This window comes from Protopterus annectens, chromosome 10.part0 (assembly GCF_019279795.1).
Source record: "Protopterus annectens isolate FY-2018-M chromosome 10.part0, PAN1.0, whole genome shotgun sequence".
Classification (NCBI taxonomy): domain Eukaryota; kingdom Metazoa; phylum Chordata; order Ceratodontiformes; family Protopteridae; genus Protopterus; species Protopterus annectens.
Window position 1 is genome coordinate 1,792,930,171 of NC_056744.1, and position 24,786 is coordinate 1,792,954,956.

Below are 24,786 nucleotides of genomic sequence, written 5' to 3' on the forward strand. Positions count from 1 at the left end.
GAGGATGGACAGGATTAGGAATAAGTATATTAGAGGGTCAGCCCAGGTTGGAAGGTTTGGAGACAAAGCCAGAGAGGCAAGATTATGTTGGTTTGGACATGTGCTGAGGAGGGATGCAGAGTACATTGGGAAAAAAATTGCTAAGGATGAAGCTGCCAGGTAACAGGAAAAGAGGAAGGCCTAAGATAAGGTTTATGAATGTGGTGAGAGAGGACATGCAGGTGGCTGGTGTGACAGAGCAAGATGCAGAGGACAGGAAGAAATGGAAACAGTTGATCCGCTGTGGCGACACCTAACGGGATCAGCCGAAAGAAGAAGAAGTTTTTGAAGACACAGAGTACATGCAGCACCAATCTAGTGTGGTTACTTGCAGTGAAAGGACTTAAACTAGTATACTTCAGTAACAAAGTGATTTCACAAAGGTGTGTTAGTGTGGTGAATCTTTGTAGTACATAAACTGAAAGTTGCTAATGCTTGTGTCAGAATTCAGACCAAGGTCTTTTGTTAAACAAGTGCTTTTACAATGATGCAACACTGTGATAAACCTTCATGCAAGGACCTGTAGTTAGGATGTCTTTACACTAGTGCACAATTTGTTAGTACTTGTGTCACAAATTATGCTTGTGGGCCTTTATAGCAGCAGTATAACCGCCCTCCCCCACAGTAAACGTCTACTGTAAATTGTTAGAATACAGAGTCATTCTTTCTTAAAAAAGAAAGATTAAGTCACTATGTCAACATTCTAGAATGCAAATAAGACATGGAGAAGCCCGCCTAACTCACAGAATGAGCAATGGGCACCTCCTCCAGCTCTCCCCAATATGATAAAATAAGTACAACAGTAATCTGTACCAGGTCATCCTGTCATTCTTCAAGGTACCAATTACAACAGTCTGACAGTGTGCAAAGTGAAGCTATACGTGGCCTATACCTGCATTCTGGCTTTCAGTGTTCACCAAGTCATTTAGTTTCAGCAGCATTAAGTAAATGGATGACTCCTGGAACCAACACATTTATACCAGGAACTGGCAAAAGTATAGGCACAGTAATCTGCTCCTTCAGACGTCATTGAAATGTTCTTATTTTAGAGATTTCACATGGCATTCAAGTCTATATATTTCCAATTGATTCTCCAAATCGTATCTTTTGTCCAGCAGTGAGTCTGAATGTAAAATTCTTGGGAGCTTCAAATATGAGTACAATAGTCGATCCCAAGTTGAACTCCCCGAGGTTGGCACCCTTTGCCATCCAGATCCCAGACGAGCCAAATTGATCTGTGTATTGCCTGTCATTGTACCGTCCCTTCACGTGGCATGCACAGTTTGTCTGTAAAGCCTAAAAGAAATAACAGAACAATAAAAAAAACATCTGTTAATGTGTGGAAGCAGCATGTCTGAATCTTGCCTTTTCTAAAGCAAGTTTTAAGAAATGTATCTTATCAAAGCAACCCCCGTTTTCTGCCTGTCCGCACTCAGTCATGTGCTCGTTTTGAACCACCATTACTTTTACTGCATCTCACTGGAGGGGTTATTAACCATTATACAACAACCCCCCATTAATATTCCAAAACGTGCACGCTGATTGGTCAGCGTGCACGTTGTAAATCAGACTTAAACTAATGGAAAAAGGTCCGGTCGCCCTGACTTTTTCCATTAGTATGTCTTTTTTTTTTTACAGCAACGGAGAACGCAAGATCTCCATTGCTTTTTAGACACTGTCTCGCTATGTTAAAGGAGTTTAACATAGCGAGACAGCTTTAAAAAAAGTGACAGAGATCTTCCTTTCTCTGTTGCTTTTTTTAAAGCTGTCTCGCTATGTTAAACTCCTTTAACATAGCAAGACACTTTGTAAAAAGCAACAGAGATCTTGCTTTCTCCGTTGCTTCCACCCACAGCTCTGATGTACTGCGTAAGCATACGCATTCGCAGTACATCAGAACTGCCGTAGAATACCAGACAGCTGCGGAAGGGCAGCACAGAGGCATTATACAATGCCATTATTTAAGAAAAGTAAGTATTTTTTTCTTAAATAATGTAATTGTATAATAGCAATAACCCACTTCTGGGTGTGGGTAATGCTGGATTTACCCATGGTTGTCTTTTTTGTCCACTCGGGCTTCGCCCTCGTGACCAAACCACACCAACCATGGGTAAATCCAGCATTACCCACACCCAAGCGTGGGTTATTGCTTAAGTATCCTTTTTTTTTTTTGCTTAAGTATTCGCTTACACCATGCCTGCTGACCAGCAGGGGGAGCAGTTAAGGGCAGATGAGAGTGTCTTGAGTCAACACAGCATAATGGCTCATCATAATCTGCACCTTGTGTCTTCTATGCCCTGTGACATTGAATGCTGGAAAGCTAGGGGGATGAATTGGTCACTGAGGGATTAGGAATTGACAGCCAAAGGAAGACTGGAGATGACAACAAAGAGAATACAAAAAAGAATGACCAGATGAACTTTGTAGCCACTTGCTATCAAACCACCTGCACCAGTAACCACAAATTAGAAATACTTCATAAGGTTTAATTTTTCCAAACTATGGATGACTACATACACTTACAGGGGAGAATGCTGGTGGTGTCTTAAAAAACTAAAATTAAATCAATCTATTGGCAGAAAGGCATATGCTATGTCTCAAGTGATCCTAGTTTGATTAGTGTCTCAAACGTTTCTTAGAGTTGGCAGTGAGAATGGGTGTGCCTATCCTTGGATGGGGTGGGGGGATGAAGCAGATCCAGTCATATGCTGTACTGCAGGGCATGTGAGCTGAGGTTGGTCATTTGTTTCACCAATATGCCAAATGGCATTACCTTTATTGAGCCAGTGCACACTAGTGTGTAGTTGTGGGGTCCCTCCACCCAAGTAAGGGGTTTGGCTAAGAAAAATGCCCTCATAGCTGAGTTGCCTCAAGTGCTCAAATAACCATCATGGCTGCCTGAATAGTGACCCCAGTTGAACTGGGAATGAATCCCACCCCTAGGAAATAAATGGGCTCAAGTCCAATAGGGGAAGATCGATAGTCATTGGACATGGGGGCAAAACGACATATAAAGGAAAAACTGAAATGCAATATTAATGTATGGTGTTTCAAGAAGTGATAATGGTTGCCCGACACACATGAACGGAAGCCACAGCCTGAGACCGATACTTCTGAATGAAAGACAAGTAAAACAAGACATAGGATGAGATCTGAACTACTGGTGCATCTTGTTCAGGACCAGGCCACAGGAAGACTGATTTCTGTGCCCAAGACATGATATAGTCCCATGATATTCTATACTTGTTAATGTACTGCTGCATGTAAGAAATGACCCTGAAGAGTTAATACATGTGTAATGCTGACAATGTGTACTGAAATCCTAATTAATTAAACTACGTCTGCCTGCACTGCTGAGATATGGTGCCTAGTTATGTGAGCAGTAGTCTGGTTTCAGGAATGAACCTAGGGATCTTATAGGTCAGAGAAGACGGGAACAGGAATCATCAGAACATGACTGTTTTTTCTAAATGAAAGTCAAGGAGGAGCTTGCAATGAATCTAGTACCTACTGGAAGGTATAAGTAATGCTGTTGTGCATTCAGCTGTGTGATACTTACAGATAAATTAGATAGTTCTATGGTAAGAGCATGTAAACACCATGTCCGTGTGTGCTTAGAGGGGAATGGTGAAAAACAGGATGACTGGCATTAGAATTATGACTCCCCTCACACAGCACTCCTTTGAAAATATATTCCTATAGCCAGACTACCAAGGGCCCAAACGTTAATGGCACATGTGTTGTTACAGCTAAGTATTGGCCTCTTATCCCCTCTCCCTGATAGGAAAAGGATGACTTAGGCAAACTGTAAGAATTACTGCTCTCTTTTGGTGACTTGGACATAACCGGGCAAGGTGGGAATAAGAGACAGAGTCATCATAATAAGAAGACAATGTGACACACCCCAGAAGGTCAAACTCCATCAGGCATAATACTCTCCTAGGCATACAAGCCCATAAGTACAATTAAAGAAAAAAGACTATTTCAGGCAGTTCACTCGAGTGGCTTTCTCCTCCTAATTAAAAATTACAAAGATGACACAAATTATTACAAACACGGACAGTTCAGGAGAAAAAAATATGGCAAACTGGACACAGCAATACAGATATAGTGACATTTATGATTGCATATTACATACGACCTCACCAAGTATTGGTCGTCTTCCTGAGCAGACCTCTCAACTGTCCTTATTTTAGAAGAAATTCTTATTTTCTTTTCTGTTGACACCTTTATTGAATTATCATTTCACAGGCAAACATATGTTTATATAAATGGAAACAAACCATACTAACATGTTCCTAGTTACAAACATCATACTTTACATATGTTTTTGTACAACTATTAGCACTCCAACATTACATAAATTGCTCAACTCCTGCCTTCCTTTAAATCTCACTCCTCAAAAATATTCTTCTGCTCGTACTGTTCCCACAATTTCAATTTATTTCTATGTGTTTTGCTCCTACCCTTTTCTGAAGATCCTACTTCCAGTTCTTTTAGCTTTGTTAAAATATTTAGTACTTCAAATACAGGGGTTCCTATTACCTGATCAAATGTTTAGGTTAGTGAATACCTAAATGTTGAACTGGTAATAGTGAAAGCAAAAAACTGCGAACAGACGATTTAATGCAGGGAAAGAATTCCTTTGGCCATTATGTGGATTTTGCCCCTTACCCCATGTCTGAGTTGGTATATTTAGTTAGGGGGGTGTGAAGCCCTCATCACATGGGATTTTTGAAGCTGTCTAGCTCACAGAAAACCACATAACCAACATACCAGTGGCGATAATAATTTAAAGAAATAAAACTCCCTTTTTCTGAGGCAAAAATAAATGACCTTATGTGCTAGAATTTTGTTATACAGTTCATTATAGTCTAGAGATTTTACACTGTCTCTTTGATAATGTGCTTATATTTTCCATAAATGCTGTCACTCTGTTTTTTAGATGTCTTTCTGAGTAGCATCCTAAATTTCTACTGGAAGTGGGAAGAGCTGCGTGCTATTTGGTATTCCAATTTTATGCTACTTAGATGCCAAGATTTTTAGCTGGATGTTCCTATTTTTTAAGGGCCTTTATTCCTATTATCAATGTCTGCAGGTTGAATGGTGTGATTTTGAGTGTCTTCTCAGGGAGTAAGGCTTAAAAACATATTCCTCCTCCAAAGACAGAAGTCCAGTCACAAAGTCACGTTATTACTAAACTGGGCAAAAAAAAAACGATCTGTGCCACGAATGTTACATTATCTCAAGAGTTATTCAGGTGTTCTGACATGCAGAAAATAATGCAAAAATAATGTTTTCATGTATCACGGTTTAAATCTTTAGATATATACAAAGATGTGCAGATACATTTCCCATGGGGAAAAAAATGTTTCAACACCCTGGTTCATAAACACATAATGATAATTTGATTTTCAATAATTTACTCAGACCAGAATACCAAACTCCAATGGATGCATACTTTGACCTTATTATGAGTTCATCAACAAATCGTAAGTGGAAAATATGACAAGTTCTGAAATATTAACCTTATCAAGAAGCATCTGCTTTATTAATTGCAGGGGAGGTTACCAAGTAAGTGGGGAAATAAGGCATTCCTACAGCAGATGCATAAAGGACTCTGCCAGAAAGGCACCGTCAGACAAAAAATGTACTAATTCACAGATCCACATCTGCTTGGATTTCAGCTAACTCTGTGTTTGACTCATCCCTTTCAAAGTATTACCCACACTCCTTCCTTCATATGCAGATTGTTCTAGAAGATTCAGTTTCTTTTTTTCAGTGTCCTTTAGTATTTTGTTCAACATTCACTGCCAAAGCATGACATACATTGTCACTAATAGTTTGTCTTCCTTTCTTTTCACAGAGTTAACATTTTAAATATCAAAATATATAACATAAAAAGAAATAAATGTAAGAATGTTGCCATAATTAAAATATTTCTCTTTGACACTTTCATCTGGTCAGTATTTTCAATGAAACTTACACAATGCATTCCATTTTCCCACATTTCTCTGAACCCAAGTAAATGAAGGCCATTTTCGATTTGGCTGATGAAAACATAAGTTGCTTTTGTACTAATCATTCGTTACATGTTGGGGTAAACCCACCCCCCGCTTTTCATAGTAATGAAATTCACAGTTAAACAGTTTGCATCAGTCGAGCATTTCTGGCAGACATATATGCTTTGTTTAACTATCCTGACGACATCAGGCTAGCTTCTGCTTTTACTTGCTGTTCACATAACTTCCAAATATTCTTGTATGCATTTTTTTTAAATCGTGCACCCCTCAGCACCCCTCACCCACTCTAGTTACAAATGGTTACCCCACATGTAGAACCCGTTAAACATGTCATTTAATTTCTGTACTTCCAGCGAGTAATTTCATAATCAAAATATACTATGCAAGTCTTAGTGCTGGGCTGGGGGCTGAATCATGGGGAAGGAAATGGACAGCTGCTTGTCTGGACAGCAAGACACAGACTGCTGTGGTGGTACGGACAGTATTAGGAATTAGGAAGTGACTGGTAGAGTATCACAGGAATCTATCGTGGATGAATTATTCTTCCATGTGTTTGTCACAGATACATCTGAGAGAACAAAGAACAGGATCAGTCTCTTTGCTAGTGTTGTTGCCTCACAGCAAGAGGTTCCCTGGTTTGATTCTCAGCTAGGGTGCCTTCTGTGTGCAGTCTGCATGTCCTCCTTGTGTTCGTGTATGTTTAATTCTGGGTGCTCCAGTTTCCTCCCATATTCCAAACACATGCAGTAGTTGGATTGGACACTGCACATTGGCCACAGATGTGAGTGTGCATGAGTGGGTGGTGTGGAAGAACAGTCACAGCAGGGCTAGCCACCTGGCAGTGTGAACCTTGGCTCTAGATGATTATCACTGTTGAAGTAAAACCCCAACCCCATATGCAAAAAATTGGAAAAAGGGTTTGTGGATGGATGGATGGATGGATGGATGGATGGATGGACGGATGCATGCATGCATGGAGAGAGAGAAAGGAACACGACTAGAGGAAATGTCTAGTGAAAGATATGGAAGGCTGAACACATGGACAGAGAGGTGGCAGTTGAGGTTCAATGGAAACAAATATAAAGTCCCGCACTTGAGGCAGAACAACCCAGGTGTGAGGCATCTACTGGGGGAAGGGAACTGATGGCAACACAGCAGGTAAAGAAATTGGGGGTGGTGATCACACCTGGACCAGACTACTAGGAGCAGAATGAGTTGGCAGCAGTGAACAAATTCTAGGGTGTATCCTTGGGGGACAGACCACAGATGCAAAAAGGTAATACTAGCACTGCTGCACTTCCAAACCCTAGTCACACCCCACCTTGACACTGCATGCAGTACCAGTGGCCATACAAGTAAATGTTCAACAGCTCACTGAAGGAATCAAAAGGAAACCAGCAGAGGCATGTGGGGGATGAAGGAGAAGTGTACCCCATGAAATTAGGGGAGCCAGGGGTGTTCGAATGTAATACCATAAGACAAAGAGGCTTGTTAACAAAGTAAAATGCAAAAACAATGACCTTTTAATCAAAAACTATATCATTTGGTATTCAGAATAATAAGGTTATACCCATCTTCAAGGGTTTGTTATTGACACTTGCTGCTGAATGGGGCCAAAACCATTAAGTAATAGATTGCAAGACCTAATTATCTTTAAAAGTACAGTAATACAAGAAGAATATATATAAACTTGTAAACTTGTCAAAGAAATGTGAAAAATAAATAAAGAAAATTAAAATAAAATCAGCTTATTAATGCTAGAAATGCTTTCTTACAATTTGATACTTTTAAAATTAAGAGTGCCATTTAAGCCTAGAAAACAGCAGGCAACAAACAATAATTGTGTCTGAAATTCTTTAATATCTGCTATTTTTCACATCATCATCTCGGAAACTCATTGATACATGGCTATAACACACAGAGAACGTTTTAAATTTCATATGTTTTTGAAAGTTTAAAAGGGCATCTATTCTCACTTTGTCTTTTATTAACATAACAGTTCTCCCTGTGCAACACGTGTAAATATGACTCTTTCATCTATAAAAAAATAATAAACTCCAGTTTTATTTAGACACAGCAAATGTCATAAGGTCACTGTAAAACATTTGAAGCATTTTTTTGCAGAGGGAGACCCTGCTGCCTTGCACCCCAAAAGTTAACAGTTTCTGTCAAACACCTTTCAGCTGTTGCTTCTTCTACCTTATCACATAAACCACGTTCAGCAGTTGCTTCTTCCACCTTATCACATAAACCACGTTCAGCTGTTGCTTCTTCCACCTCATCACATAAACCACGTCCACCTTCCTAAGCTCTTACTTTCCAGAATTAAACTCCAATTTTTCATTGACTCCTGTTCCCCTTTTTCTACACCCCCTTTTAATATACACAAAGTGTACAATTTTTGTCTTTCAACACATCTCTGTTAAAAGTTAAATATTTAAAAAATCCTCTGGAACTCCAAATCATCTGCAGTTGTTGTGTTTTAATAATAATACAGTATATAGCCTACTTGTAAATTCTGTATTTCAAAATGAATTCTATTTATATTTACTGTATATATTACTCCATGAACCTGCTGACCTATTAATTTACAAATTAAATAATTCTTGTCAAATTGGCTATCATTTGTGCAGTATTTTTAAATTTTGTAAACTACAACATTTGTATACTATTATTTGACCTTTTGGTATTGTCCTGGACTGCAGCTAAAATGGGTAATTTGTGATAAGACCACTACACTGGTTACCTAGCAAATAAATAAATAAATAAAACATAAATGAAATAAATAAATAAAACAGGAAGAACAGAATGTAAAGAGAAAGCACAGTCAACAGACTGTAGGTACAAAGTCCTCCATGGATCCCTGAAAGTGCTTTTTTACACAGAGGGTCGTAGACCCTTGAAATGGGCTACCAAAGTGTGTGGGGGAGAATGAATGAATGAATCGACAAAGCCTTTCATGATGGTATGGGGCAGGTGTAAAGGGTCAACAGAAAAGACCCTGATAGAAGGAAGGAAGAATGCGAATTTTACTTAAAGGTAAGCTGGAAAGTGAGATAATACAGTAAGTACTGTGTCAGAGACTGTATCTGTTTTAAGGGTAGCATCATTAAACCAGTTTGGCAATGGGGTTCTAAATAAGAGCAGTGAAACACAGGTTTGGGTGCTAAACCAGCCTAAAATAATTTATTTTCTGATGATTGTGCACTGTGAAGAAAATGTAACATATTGTAACAATGTTTAGTATTTTACATATTCCTTGTTATAGAGAGAGGGATTATTACTCTGGGTTACACTTCAACAGGTCCCCACTGTAAGATCACAGAAGATGTTGTTCGATATACCTTGTTATAACTGCTGAAACTCGCTCGTAACTTTATAACTTGTTACATTTCTACTAGCGTACTTGTGTATCTGCACATCAGAAGATGTTGTTCAATATACCTTGTTATAACTGCTGAAACTTGGCTCCTAACTTTAGAACTTGTTACATTTCTACTAACGTACTTGTGTATCTGCACATCAGAAGATGTTCGATATACCTTGTTATAACTGCTGACACTCGCTTGTAACTTTAGAACTTGTTACATTTCTACTAACGTACTGATGTATCTGCACATCAGAAAATGTTGTTCGATATACCTTGTTATAACAGCTGAAACTCGCTCGTAACTTTAGAACTTGTTACATTTCTACTAACGTACTGATGTATCTGCACATCAGAAAATGTTCGATATACCTTGTTATAACAGCTGAAACTCGCTCGTAACTTTATAACTTGTTACATTTCTACTAACGTACTTGTGTATCTGCACATCAGAAGATGTTGTTCGATATACCTTGTTATAACTGCTGAAACTTGCTCGTAACTTTATAACTTGTTACATTTCTACTAACGTACTTGTGTATCTGCACATCAGAAGATGTTGTTCAATATACCTTGTTATAACTGCTGAAACTTGGCTCCTAACTTTAGAACTTGTTACATTTCTACTAACGTACTTGTGTATCTGCACATCAGAAGATGTTCGATATACCTTGTTATAACTGCTGACACTCGCTTGTAACTTTAGAACTTGTTACATTTCTACTAACGTACTGATGTATCTGCACATCAGAAAATGTTGTTCGATATACCTTGTTATAACAGCTGAAACTCGCTCGTAACTTTAGAACTTGTTACATTTCTACTAATGTACTGATGTATCTGCACATCAGAAAATGTTCGATATACCTTGTTATAACAGCTGAAACTCGCTCGTAACTTTATAACTTGTTACATTTCTACTAACGTACTTGTGTATCTGCACATCAGAAGATGTTGTTCGATATACCTTGTTATAACTGCTGAAACTTGCTCGTAACTTTATAACTTGTTACATTTCTACTAAAGTACTTATGTATCTGCACATCAGAAAATGTTGTTCGATATACCTTGTTATAACTGCTGAAACTCGCTCGTAACTTTATAACTTGTTACATTTCTACTAACGTACTTGTGTATCTGCACATCAGAAGATGTTGTTCGATATACCTTGTTATAACTGCTGAAACTTGCTCGTAACTTTATAACTTGTTACATTTCTACTAACGTACTTATGTATCTGCACATCAGAAAATGTTGTTCAATATACCTTGTTATAACTGCTGAAACTCGGCTCCTAACTTTAGAACTTGTTACATTTCTACTAACGTACTTATGTATCTGCACATTTCTCTTTACATTTTTGTGTTGATACTTTTCAGCTGCTTCCCACCCTTTTCGCATCTGTAGGTCCCTCGTGTGGTTACAGCAGCACCCCATTAACGTACGATACACACCGTATCCTGATTCATTAACACTCCCATTTTATATCGTCAGACAAATACAAAGAACTCTTGTTAGCTCAGGTCGCTTAGTTTGGTATAATGAAAAACTGCACAATCTTCTTGTGTGAGCATTTGCTGTGAAACGTTACCTTGAATGCAATGGTGTAATCTATGTTTCCCACATATTATAAGCACGAAAACTGAATTGTGCGAACACGTATTGAGCGACACATAAAGAGCGAATATTCAGAATATCGAAGGTATTAACGGAGACCGCCATAGGGAATTCTTCCCTTTGCTTCAGTGGAGTGCGATCTGGGAGTTGGTATATTTAAGTAAGGGGTTATGGGGACTGCAGGGGGGGCTTGCCCCCCTGCATACAACAGTTAGTGATAGTATTTGTTTGTTGTTTTTTTCGTGTTTGGAATTCGATGTTTTGGGCTTTCGCCCATTATGTGTCACTCAATACATGTTCACGCTATTCAGTTTTCGTGCATATAATATTAACCCTCCCACATTTATCAGCTCTATATACTTCTTTTGCAGTTCTTATTTACAGACTTTCTGATGACTAAGGACTTCCTGTTTGGCTTCCATTTTTGTTACAAAAAAATCTGTACTATTTGACATGCATGGTGTCTCTACAGACAATGCCCTATTATTAAGCAAATAAACATTATTAAGCAAATGAACATTACAACAAATAATCCCAATGGACGTGTGCAAAAATATCATTTTATATTTACTCTTCAGTATCCCTCTGATATTTTTTTATTAACCTTTACTCGTAAATAAATAAATAATAGACATGGCCTATTTTTTGGGGAGACCTAAGGTAGTATTCAAATGAATACGGGTACTCAAATAAGTAAGGGGATGTTTGGCCAGGACACCTTGGAAATTCCCATCCACTTTTTCATAAGTGCAAGATGATCTTTTATATCCACCTGAATGTCACCAACTCAGGCCGAAAGAACCTCAGTTTAACGTCTCCTTTAAAGGAAAGCACCTCAAGAATGCATATCCCTCTCAGTCTGCACTACAGTGTTAAGACTGCAAATTACATCCAAGCATGTGTAATAATCATAACAAAACATTTAAAATACTTCATATTAATTGTCATACAGAATTGTTCTCCAGAAAGATAGAATACTCCATTTCCAGGAAGATAGAATACTCCATTTCCAGGAAGACATAATACTCCATTTCCAGGAAGATAGAATACTCCATTTCCAGGAAGATAGAATACTCCATTCACCTTAATGTTTTTCTGGACTTTGCAGTTCTTCTATGTAGTTTTTCACAATAGCAGCCATAATTATCAGCTTTATTTTTGAATAAATGTATTTCTTTTTGCTCTGTGTTTCTGGAACCACCATCATGAGAAATTTGATACTCCCTCAAACCCTGCCTCCGTTGGCTCTGTTCATTCACTCTGGGATGGCCATCCTAGGTAAGGGCATTCTTTCTTATCAGGTAACCCACTCTGGCAGTACAGCTGAGAAGGTTGAGGCTCAAATCTACTGCTGAACATCTCCGGGGTTTGAATCTCTGAGACATCACTTCCATTTTATGTCACTAAGAGAATCACTTAATCACAAAGTATTCTTAAATGACCATTGAGGAGAGGCCCTTGTACTTAGTGGATTAACTTGTTTGACACATAAAAAAAGATGGGACTGGGGGGGTGGCGGCTATGACAATGTGAGTGTGCAGAACACCACCAGGGACAATTACGGCAGTATAGAAGGAGTTAGTTCACTATTATCCTCAGAATTATAGCTCTTTACCCCTTCCATTCTGCCCCACCCTGGCATGCACTGATATCAACACCCAGCATGCATGTTCAAACACATTGCATCATAGAAGATTTGCCATAGGATCATAGGAGGTTACTAGGCTATTGGCCCTGAGGCCCTTATAAGCCTAGCCAAGAGTTTAGCCCATGTTTAGACAAGTCAGCACTCAAAGCCCCTGTCCAGTGGGGACACAGGTAGAATCCCAGGGGTGTATTTTCTGTTTCCCATCTAGTTATCCAGGTTGCACTTGAAAAAGGATAATGACATACTCTGCTTGACATGGAGAGGGAGTCTATTCCACAGATGGGGGAGTCTCTGGGGCACAAATCTGTCCTGCAAACAAGTCCTATTGATATTACAGACCAGGTTGAGGTCGTGTGTGTGGGTTACTCGAGTGGAGCTTGACTTGCAGATATACAGCAGTCCCATCAAGATGGGGTCTAAGATTGCTTTGTATGCCAGACAGAGGCCACCTCTGAGGAGTCTGTATGAAACTGAGTAGAGGGACAGGGCTTTTAGCCTATCTGTGTAGGGTAGATTTTTGAGGTCCTGGATTCTCCTGCTGCCATTGCTGTCCCCCCACCCATCTTTGTCAACTTTGTCAGTCCAACTACCCCAAGAAGGTTATAGGGCCAATGAACAGCCCAGGAAGGGTGCATGCCCAATAAACACCTAAGAAGTAGGCACTCCCACACTTAACAACAAGTCACTCCCTGACTATCCAGTTGTACTATGACTTACAGAACTTGCACTGCTGGTGAAGGAATCTGCACTGCCAGTGAGGAAATCTGGCTGATGGGTAATCTGGGCCCGTAGACTTGCCAATGACTAACTTTATAGACTATACACATAAAATAAATGTTTCTTTTTTTTCTGTCCAGTGGCAGCTCCTGTACAATTATTAATTTAAATATAAGAGACTTGCAATATCCAAAATGGTAGTTTTCAATACTAAAGCTCTAGCCTAGGAGTCTCATACAATTTATAGAATTTACATTCATATAATTAACATATAATAAGTGTTACTTTCTTTCTATACAAGGTTATTATTATACCACATATAAACCCCAATGATGTTCATTAAAGACACATAAATACCTCATTCCACCAACCTAATACCTACCCCAAGTTTACGTTTCTTCATTATGTTAGCCCATTTAACACCACGGTGTAATTAAATTAGACATGTAGTCATATATTACGTGCATCCCTTTGTGAGAAGTGCATACTCTGTCACTTTCTGTAGGCCGCATTTCTTTTTTTTTTATTGTATCTGAAGTTAACATTATTTTACACCGTCTTCATATTTAAAAAACTTCTCTGTGTGGAGGATTTTCAGTCCATATATCTCTAGTTAATCACTGTATATTAATCAGATCAGACAAAAGTAGTAGAAGTAGTGAACGTAAACTCGTCTTAAGTAAAAAAAAAAAAATAATAAAAAATACATAATTGCACAGAATTACTAAGTATTCGAAAGTAATCCAAGCAAGGCAGGCAGTCTGTTTCCAGTTGAAAATCCTTTAAGTACACAGACAAGCGATCCACCTAAAATAAAAATAGAGTAATAGTTTCTTCACAAGCTTTCTAAATATATATATATATACTTTTTATCAGGCAAGGAGTGGTTTATTGTGCTGTAAAACAAAGTGTTATTGGTACACATGTTAAATTCACATCCCTTCCCCCATCAGTGTAACATTTGAGCTGGTCCTGCCCTACCTAGTAGCTGTCATAATAATATAATCCTTATGTACTTTAAATAAAAGTTATAATGATGTGGTACCTGTTATTTAACCAGATTATTAAGTAGATTATTAAGTCTGTCATTTTATCCAAGACAATATACTATATGACTGGAAATATATCAACCTTAGTCCATTTGGCAATCAAAAAATATATACAAGTATATACATATACACTATGTATGTACAAAATCAATTGTAAAAATCATATTCTATTTTCATAACCTATTGTTAACAAAGATCACTTTCGTCCTTCTAGACATCTTCAGGTCTGTGTACAAGAACTCTAAAAATTATCTGTAAAATATTATTGTATAATTAGTATTGTTATTATACATCATTTTGAATAAACTGGAAAAAAGAACAAGAAAAAGAAAAAATAATAAGAAAAAATGTATGATGATGGAAACAAAATATACACTTAAATTACAACTGATTTAAAATGGTATTTAAAACCAACTGGTAGAATAAAATAAAAATAAAATAAAATTACTCATATAAACAATGTGGCAGTTTTTTAAGTTCCAGTGCACTTTTAATTGAACAGCAGTAGTTTAGTCCAGGCTTCCTAAAAGAGTTCAGCTTTAATTGCCACATGAGTTCATGTTTCTCCAGAATATTCGGGATGTCTCCTTCAAGATCACCCATGTCTATGTGATCCAGGATCTGGAACTTAAAACCTGTGTGTCTTTTATGAAGAGAAAGGTGTTTGGCTAGTGCATTATTTTTACATACAGAGCGGATTTCTGACAGATGACATGAAATCCTATGCTTGAGTTTATTTACAGTCTTGCCCACATAGAATGCATCACATTCATTGCACTGTCATTTACAAAGTGTATATGTATATATTTATATATATTTTTTGATTGCCAAATGGACTAAGGTTGATATATTTCCAGCCATGTAGTATATTGTCTTGGATAAAATCTCAGACTTAATAATCTACTTAATAATCTGGTTAAATAAGAGGTACCACATCATTATAAATTTTATTTAAAGTACACAAGGGTTATAATATTATTATGACAGCTACTAGGTAGGGCAGGATCAGCTCGAATGTCACACTGGTGGGGGAAGGGATGTGAATTTAACATGTGTACCAATAACACTTTCTTTTACAGCACAATAAACCACTCCCTTGCCTGATAAAAAGTATATATATATTTAGAAAGCTTGTGAGGAAACTATTGCTCTATTTTTGTTTTACTTGGCTCGCTTGTCTGTGTACTTAATAAAAGATTTTCGACTGGAAACAGACTGCCTGCCTTGCTTGGATTACTTTCGAATACTTAGTAATTCTGTACAATTATATGTTGTTGTTGTTGTCTTTTGGCTTTTCCCGGTTAAGTGTCGCCACAGCGGAACTCCGATCCGCTAATGATTGGCAGTAGGTTTTCACAGTGCTGAGTTGTCAGCTCGAGGCCCAACCTTCAACTAAGGCACGCCCATTCACGCATGTCTTTCGGAATGACACTCGACCCGCGGGGAGGACATGCAGACTCCACACAGAAGGCACTCCCTGCACACTAGCTGAGAATCGAACGGGAGAACCTCTTGCTGTGAGGCAACAATGCTACTGCTGCACCACCGTGGATTGCCAATTCTGTACAATTATATATTTTTTATTATTATTTTTTTTTTTTTACTTAAGATGAGTTTAAGTTCGCTACTTTTACTACTATTGTCTGATCTGATTAATATACAGTGATTAACTAGAGATATATGGACTGAAAATTTTCCACACAGAGAAGTTTCTTACACTGTTTTGTTTTTGGACCCACTATACTTGTATAGTGGGTTGTTTTGTGACTTCGGGGATACCACGGAGATTACTTGTTTTTTTTCACATTTAAAAAACAAAAATATACAGTTCTTGTATTCATCATTAGAATTTTCCCTCATTCTTATTTTCTTGATTTCTAAACAGTGTAAAATTAGATAACTGACTGCCTTTCAAAGTGTTTCCTAGGTGACAGAGACAATGTACATAAAAATGTACTTGTGAGAATATTTTGATTGTTACTTATTTTTTAAGATGTAAAAACAAGTTCAGTAATTAGGACTATTATCCAGTTTGGGATGGCTGACAGGACTCTTGTGACAGGCCAAATGGTCATTAAGCATGGGTGGGGGTGTAAAAAATAAATAAAAAATGTAGCACCAATGAGATTTCGGTCGCTCCCTCACATTCATATTGTCCACAAAACCCAACTCCATCTTGTAAAGACTGCCGCCCTGCTGGTGTTAACAAGTTATTAATATTTCTCTTCTCTGATATAATGGACTCCTGACATTTTGCCCTGGCAGTGTATATTATTACATCTTCAATCAGACCCTCTCAAACCATTTTCAGTCTTGAATCTTTTGCACATTTAAATGCCCCACAAACACAACATCGTCTTTCACTTACTCCTTAATCAGATGAAACAAACTTCACTGACCTTATCGTGATAAAGTTTGATGGATCCCACATTAGTTGCTCCAACTGCAGTGAGTGAAAAGAAGCCGTGCTGCCATTCACCACACAGGACCACTCTCTCGTTGTGACAGAAGAGTTCTGTAATCCAATGGGCCACACCAGGATTCACAGACATCAGAGAACCTAGAATAGGCAAAGCAGTGAACAGATTCAGACAGAATGCAACAAATATTCATAGGATGCTTGCAGGACCCCCCCACCCATGGAGTTACCATCAGTCATATATATCCAGCCTCTCACCTGTGCCACCTCTTATCTTTGGTAACTAATATAACCCACTCTGGACTCACTTTACTGATATAACATACCTGAGCCTTTATTTATGTTTCTGAGGCATGCACATGTAGTTTTACTACAGAAAGGCAGACTGTGACAACTTATTTTAAACAGTCATAGTTTCCACAAATTAAATCAATAAATAAACTAGGAAACAGACAATCAGCCATCCCACCAGATACTCATTAGCACAGACTATAGCAGTGTGGAGGTAAAAGATACAGACACCAGGAATGCAGTGTAAAGGCCATTTCCACTTCTGCTAGTCAAACTATTTTTTAGTAATAACACTGTCCATCTTACCATACAAGCCATCATTACCTTCCCTGCTTTTGACTTCACCAAATCATTAGCCTTAAAGTATACTTTAAATTATATCCCACCACATATTTTATTTATCTCCCATTTTCCCACCTCTCACCACCCACCCACCCTCCTAAATACTTCCATAAAACCATCTGCTTTGTTAGATGTTGCAAGTACGGAAGATAAAACTTAATTATTTACATATTTAACAGAAATGTCAAGACCCTGCTAATTTTGTTTCATTTTCTGAAAATCCTGAACTCTGGATCTGTTGCTGCTTCTCCCTCTGCAGTCTATCTTAGCACATCACTATCATCGTTTGCCTCCTACCTACTTTTTTTACGTACAACTTAACCTTCACTCTCTCACTGTTTTATAGTTTCAAAATATCCCATCAGAAATGGACAATACAAAAAAGTAACAAGACGTCTGCTGCACCGCAACAGATTCCAGGATTCACCCTTAACCTCCAGTTATTGTATATGTGGAGGCTGCATTTTTCAAGTTGTGGCTGAAAAGGATATGAGAAGGGCCAGTTTTCTTACCCATCTAACAAACAAACAAATAAATAAATATGCTTTTCCTCCACATTTTGTGCCTTTCTTTATACAAATGTATTTGGAATGGCCTTTTCCCCACTTTCCTCACACCAATTACACCAATTGCTAGGGCACTAAGCACATAAATATGCCTCTTTCCCACACACAAAGTATGACTTAGGATGGGCTACATATTAAATAATAGAACAACTGCCATATGCATGCATTTGTTTTGGCATATTACAGAAGGTTCCATCCTTCTTCAGCAAGTAGTAGCAGCATTCTAAGTCCATAAATCAAGTCTGGCTTTAGTCCTTTCCAGGCTAAGTACAATTTCAGATTCATCTTACAAGACTTAAACATTGTTCACGGTATTAAGAGAGTAACTTTTCTTTGTTCTGCTTCTCCATGATTCTGACCAATGGCTTCACAACTGACACCTGACTGGCCCATTCATTCATTCTGAGGCCACAGGAGCTGGGCACGTCTGGGCTGGGTAAGAGGCCAACAGCCAACTTGTTCACACCTAGGAGTCTCAGTAAACCCTCCATTCACCATAGCAATAGTTGGCTGGTAGGAAGCAGGCTTGCTTATTGGTCTTGGAGAGTGTCCTACCCTCTCCCCACTGGGAGCACCCCCCCCTGCACCCCATTCCTCCTTGGTACCTTTGCCGAGCCTGCTATTGCTTTCCCCTGAGAGGAAGGATGCCTCTGCACACTGAATTCTCTTTGTCTTACAGGTGCTTAGCAACAAAACAGAGGGCTCAGCTGGCTTGGTCTCCACTTGGTAATGCTTAGTGCTCCAGTGATGAGAGAAACCCCCCGGATATCTAAACCAGCAATGGCCACTCACTCCTATCCTCTCTGGCCAGCTCCTACAGGCACCAAACCACTAATCAAACTAGAAGTCAACTGCAATGCATTCTGATTCAAACATCATGATGTTACTGTGTAATGTCAGGCCAATGTCTAAGGTTCTAGAGCCAGTCAGATTGGATGAATGTGCATAGTTATTGTACAGACTGAATTCCTTACCAGGAAAGTGTCGACGGTGTAAAATGGTCCAGTTGGTGGGTGAATGGAACCTGTGGTAATCTCCAGGTGCTAAGTAGATCACACAGTGATACAGCCGTGTCCCTTCCCGCATTTGTAGCTGATTCTCAAATGGCTCACATGTTAAAGCTGAAAAACACACACATACATTTCAAATGATTACCAAGTATGAATACAAACTACAAACCTTACATGTCAAAAAGGTGAAAATTTGCAGAACATATGGAACAGAATGGATCAAGAATGAATCACCAAGGTTGTACAGATACTTCTATTGAGCATACTTTGGTATTTGTTTAGCTGTCAAGTACTAAACAAACAATCAGTACTTCTGAAGGCATAGAAATGCCAGTGCATATCTGTACCTAAATGATAACTTCTTGTGTAGTAGGTACTCTGCTAGGCAATTACTGCACTTATGGAGGATTTACAAACCTGTTGTTCACAGAACACCTCTAGCCATTTCCCCTTCTGTACAGCAAACATGTAATGTGCTGGTAGGCAAGAATGTCTGGCAAGGGAAAGCATTCCAGGTCTCCACCTCTTCTGCTATTATTGTTACTACAAGGGACTCATACAGTAAACAATGAATGGCCACTAGGTCACTCAATGAGACCACCACATGGCACATGCCCAGCCACTCTGCATTTAGCAGCAGACTAGTTTAGTCAATGGAAATGTGTTATTCCTGAATGTGCTGTTCTAGACTTAAGTTCAAGAACAGGCTCAGAAACAGACACCTGGGAGAAGACAAAACAGAGCAGCCAAGTGCCAACTGCCTGATGCTGTGAGGTAGCTATGGGCTTTTAGCATGGGACTGGCCATCAGTGAATGGTGTCTGGGGATGTTGGCCTTAACCCTTTTGGTACTGCCCACCAGTGGATGGTGAGCGGTGCAGCCACAGTGAAATGCAGACTATGTACATTACTTACACAAGTGGACATCTGGGAAGATTGGAGTATATAATTATGCACTACACCCACAGTCGACATTACTTGTGTATATGCAGAGGTAGAACATATCGGGTAGAAGAAGCAGTACCTCCCATGACACAGAAATTGTACATGACGGCTCCCAGTGTTTGAGTGGCAGCTATCACTAGTGACATTCACTGCAAAGCTGTTTTCCAGTGTAGAGTGAACTATGTTACAAAAACCTTCCTAATTTTTGTAAGCAACCTTTCCATTGAAGGTGAACCCCTACATGGAACCCCACCAGAATGGCGAAAAGAAAACAGGGTAACTATGTTATCCACTATAATCTTTGATTTCCTTGTTTATTTGAAGTGACAGGGACACTGCCATGATGGTACAGTGGTTGCATTGTTGCCTCACAGCAAGAAGTTCTCCCATTCGATTCTCAGCTATTGTGCGGGGAGTGCCTTCTGTGTGGAGTCTGCATGTCCTCCCCGTGGTCGAGTGGCCTCCGAAAGACATGCATGAATGGGCGTGCCTTCGCTGAAGGTTGGGCGTTGGGCTGGCAACTCGGCACCATAAAAATCTACTGCCAATCATTAGTGGACCGGAGTTCCGGTCTGGTGACCCCTTACCGGGAAAAGTCGAAAAGACAAACATTTGAAGTGACAGGGACAGTTAATGAGGAATTTAAACATTCTTGCGGTTATTATTTAGAGTAGTACTTTGATGTGGAAATCACGCAATAAATCTGTGTGTGTGTGTGTGTGTGTGTGTGTGTGTGTGTGTGTGTGTGTGTGTGTGTGTGAGTCTGTGTGTACCTGTATCTATATCTATGCACATTTTTCAAGTACTCTGCTCTCAGTAATGAGACATGAACCCAATATGACTAAAGCCATAAGGATCCTCCTCAACAAAAGATCTTCATCCCTCATTACCTCTGGTTGAACTTCCATTTCTCCAGTTGAGTGGTCCAAAGAAATTCTTCAGTGAGTATGTGATTCCTTTAACTTGTTCTACTTGACAGTTCTTCACTTTACCAAAGTGCAAAATGCGTCCATCTGCTGCACTCACCTGGAAAACAGTTGCACAGAAGTCCATCAGATCTTATCTAGAGCACTAATGCATGTACACAGATACAGGATTACACAATGGCCTGGTCAGGACATTCCCCGTGACGTACAGAATGACTACTTATTCATCACATAGTCAGCAATGGTTAATGTACTTAATGAATTATTAATTAACTTTTGTGTTTGTTGGATTTATTAACTGGGAAAGTCCACATAGACAGACTCCATTTTAGTGGTAGCTTGGGGGGTGGAAATGCACAACGAATTATAAATTATAATAACAGAATAATGTAACAAAAATATAACATATTGAACACAATTTAAAGAATAGTTCACATATTCATGCACACATAATATAAGCAAATGTGAGTATAACAAAAACATAAAATATAAAATTCCACAACATCTGCCATACAGTACATCTCTGGTAACATCAAAGTATGATGGAACAATGAGTCCCCAAGGAGGATCCCCCCCCCCCCCCCGGGTTGTAGAAGGAAGTAGTAGCCCACAAAAACACAAAAATTAACCGGTCAAAAAGGAGCCATAAAGATGATACAGAGGACTATTGAAAATAAGAAAGAAATTGTGTATTGTAACTATTATGCAAACAGAAGATATTCAAAAAGATTGAAAGAAAAATACTTGCACAAGAAAAACTGTCAAAAGTTTCAACAACAAATTTATGTTCATTAATACAACAGATTCATAAAAAACACCATATAGACCAAGAAACCTCAGGCCATTTGGAAAAAGAAGTGACTGAGGAAGTGTAAAAATATAAAGAACAAAAATCTAGAGATTTTTGAAAGGTATAAAAAAGAAACATGGACATGGGAAAGAAATGGAGATCTGACATAGTATAATATTTATGCAAAGGAGAAAGCCAAACTAATCAATACAAAAGAGCAGCTCCAAAGATATTTAAAGAAAAATAAAGGCAAAGGCACCAAGATATGGAAAATTTCACAACAGAAAAAAGTAACATCACAAAGGGGGAACATAGAACAGAGAATTAGTAAAGTAAGTTAAAACAAATAGAAGCTGAAGTTATGGAATACCTGCGAAGTGAAGGATTTACTGTTGAAAGTCTAACACAGGTTATATCACAGCATGATGGAACAATGAGTCCCCAAATTAAGGAGAAACAGGTGGAACAGGAGACATCTGAACAAAAAATATGGACATGGGAATGAAAAGAGATTTCATATGGTGCAATGTTTATGCAAAAGAGAAAGCAAAACTAATCAATACAAAAAAGAAGCAGAAAGACATTTGAAGAGAAATACAGGCAAAAGCATCCAGATATAGAAAATTTTACAATATAAAAAATAAGAAAGCAAACGGGGAAAGTAGAAAAGAGGATTAGCAATGCAGATGCTAAAGAAATAGAAACCAAAGTTATGGATTACCTGTGAAGTGAAGAATTTAGTGTAGAAAATAAAACTCTGGTAATGACACAGCATGATGGAACGAGTCCCCAAATTAAGGAGAAACATGTGGAATGGGAAGCGTCTGATTAGCTACCACATGAAAATACTCCGGAGCCTCCAGTAGGAACCCAGTACAAAAGTTCAACTGGAGTTGCACAGCAAAGGATGGAGCAGGAAACAGTGGCAACTCTGATACAGTCAATGTTGTAAAGTTACAGACCAGCGAGTTCTCATATGAAACAGCAAAGGATGATGCTGAAGAGAATATGTCACATGAAGATGTTTTGAAACTTTCTGTAGAATGCTTGCATGAAACAGAGAATTAAGAATGTTCCTTCGGTTTAGAAGAAAAAGATCTAAGGGAAGAGTTGCTTCATTTAATGGAGCTGGACAGACATATTAGGATCAATGAAAAAAAAGATTACAGAAAGTCAGTGAGACGCAAAATGTTATAAGTCTGATAGAAAAATGAACACAGTAATCAGGACTATTAACAGAAATGCACGTGATGTAACATAAGTAAATGGGATACATTACTGTGCAGCAAAATTAATAACAAAAAGTCTTAACATAAAAATACAAGGCAATAAGGGAAAGAAAGGGGAGAAATCAAATGCTATCATGGAAACATCGAACAGAGAAAACTACAAAGCAACTAAGACAAGAAGAGTAAAGAGGGGAGAAGAGATCAACAAAAATACGCAGAAAAATAGACATAATAAAAGCAGTGCGCGGTATCAGACCAGGGTCCATTATGCACTATTACAAATAACAAACTAAAGATATCAGCACAGGCAGAAAACTTAGAGGATATGCAGATACATATAAAGGAAAAGTACAAAATAAGCAATTTATTGATGACCCAAAAAGTTTTATAGAGAATTGGGAAACAATGCAAAAGGAATAAAAACACCGCCAAAAAAAGAAGAAATAGACACATTTTAGAGAAATTTCTGTGAAAACCCTGAGAAATATAACAAATATGCTGAACAGAGAGAAGAAGTAAAAGAAAGAATAAGAAGTTCAAATGTACAGGATATGAAATGGGATGAAGTAACAGCCAAAGAGATTGAAAATGAAACCGTGGCAAACTACTTCGCAGCTAAGCCACAATAAAGGTCAAATCCTAGGGATAAACATTCAAAGGGAGATATTCCAGGATGAGTCTTTGCTACCGCTGTTCTTTTTGTCATGGACTTAACCCATTAAGCTGCCTACTTAACAAAGCAGGCCATGGTTACAATTTGTCTCCCAGACAACAGCAAAGTGGAAAAACTTCTCATATTTTTATTGATGACATGTACAGATCTGAAATCATAGGACTGCATCCATATCTGCTGACCTCACAAGACCCAAACACAGTGAAAGTTTTAAAACATGAAATAATAAGTCTAAGAGGACTTCCCTGCTTAGCTTAGCAGAAGAAGCATATTGGTGTCAAGCAGGAATGGAAATCAAGCCTATAAACTTATGAACCTATCAAACCAGAAGTAGATAAAAATCAGCAACTGAATGTGCCAAAAAACAAAAGAAAGAATATGAGATGAAGGACCAGATGAGAAGGCAAGAAATGTAAAAAAGGCAAAAATATACTTGTAACTGCAAAAAACCACGGAACAACCTCACGTCAAGAAGGATCTGATGCAGGAATGGATAAGGAGAGGTGAATTTAAACCAAAAGACGAAAGGTTAATATTGGCAGCCCAAGACAGTGGACTACATATATGTTGGTTTACAAAGTGCATTGAACATGTGGGAGAAACAGACAAATGTAGGTTTTGTAAAACAGAACTGGAAACAGTTGCACAGCTCGTTGCTGGTTGTGACATACTAATGGTAGAAGGACTGTATACTGAAAGGCATAATAATGTGGCAAGGCTGTTGCACTGGGGATTGTACAAACATTATGGTATTGAAGTAGCTGAAAAACACTGGAAACATGAACCACAAAACATTATAGAAAATGATGAAGTTTATATCACATGGGACAACACATTACCAACAGTCCAAAGAATAGATGGGAGAAAACCAAATATAGCACTCCATGAAAAGAAGACAAAAGTAGCATTGATCACTGAAATTGCTACACCTGGAGATTACAGCGTCTTATGTACAGAGAGACACAAATTCATCAAATACCAGAATTTGCAGGCAGAAACAAGGGCAGTGTGGAAGAAGGATTCCAAGACATTCCAATAGTAGTAGGAGCAATCTGTCTCATAAAAAATAATTTACAGTCATATTTAGATATGTTACCAATATATGTAACTCCATAAGAATTGCAGAAGGAATCAAT

The 24,786-nt window shown here is 38.4% G+C and overlaps 1 protein-coding gene across 3 annotated transcripts in view; it reads right to left on the reverse strand.

The window, feature by feature from the left end:
- Nucleotides 1-209: 209 nt before the first annotated feature.
- The window catches only part of LOC122814034 (phosphatidylserine decarboxylase proenzyme, mitochondrial-like), a 200,526-nt gene continuing 175,949 nt past the window's right edge, over nt 210-24,786 (reverse strand). For all 3 annotated transcript variants that reach the window (XM_044086626.1, XM_044086622.1, XM_044086625.1), the window contains exons 5-8: nt 20,923-21,058; nt 19,053-19,199; nt 16,860-17,020; nt 210-1,335 (exon numbers count right to left, since the gene is read on the reverse strand). In XM_044086626.1, the coding sequence (XP_043942561.1) occupies nt 1,111-1,335; nt 16,860-17,020; nt 19,053-19,199; nt 20,923-21,058 (669 nt within the window). In that variant the 3' untranslated portion in view covers nt 210-1,110. The remainder of the gene's footprint in view (nt 1,336-16,859; nt 17,021-19,052; nt 19,200-20,922; nt 21,059-24,786) is intronic.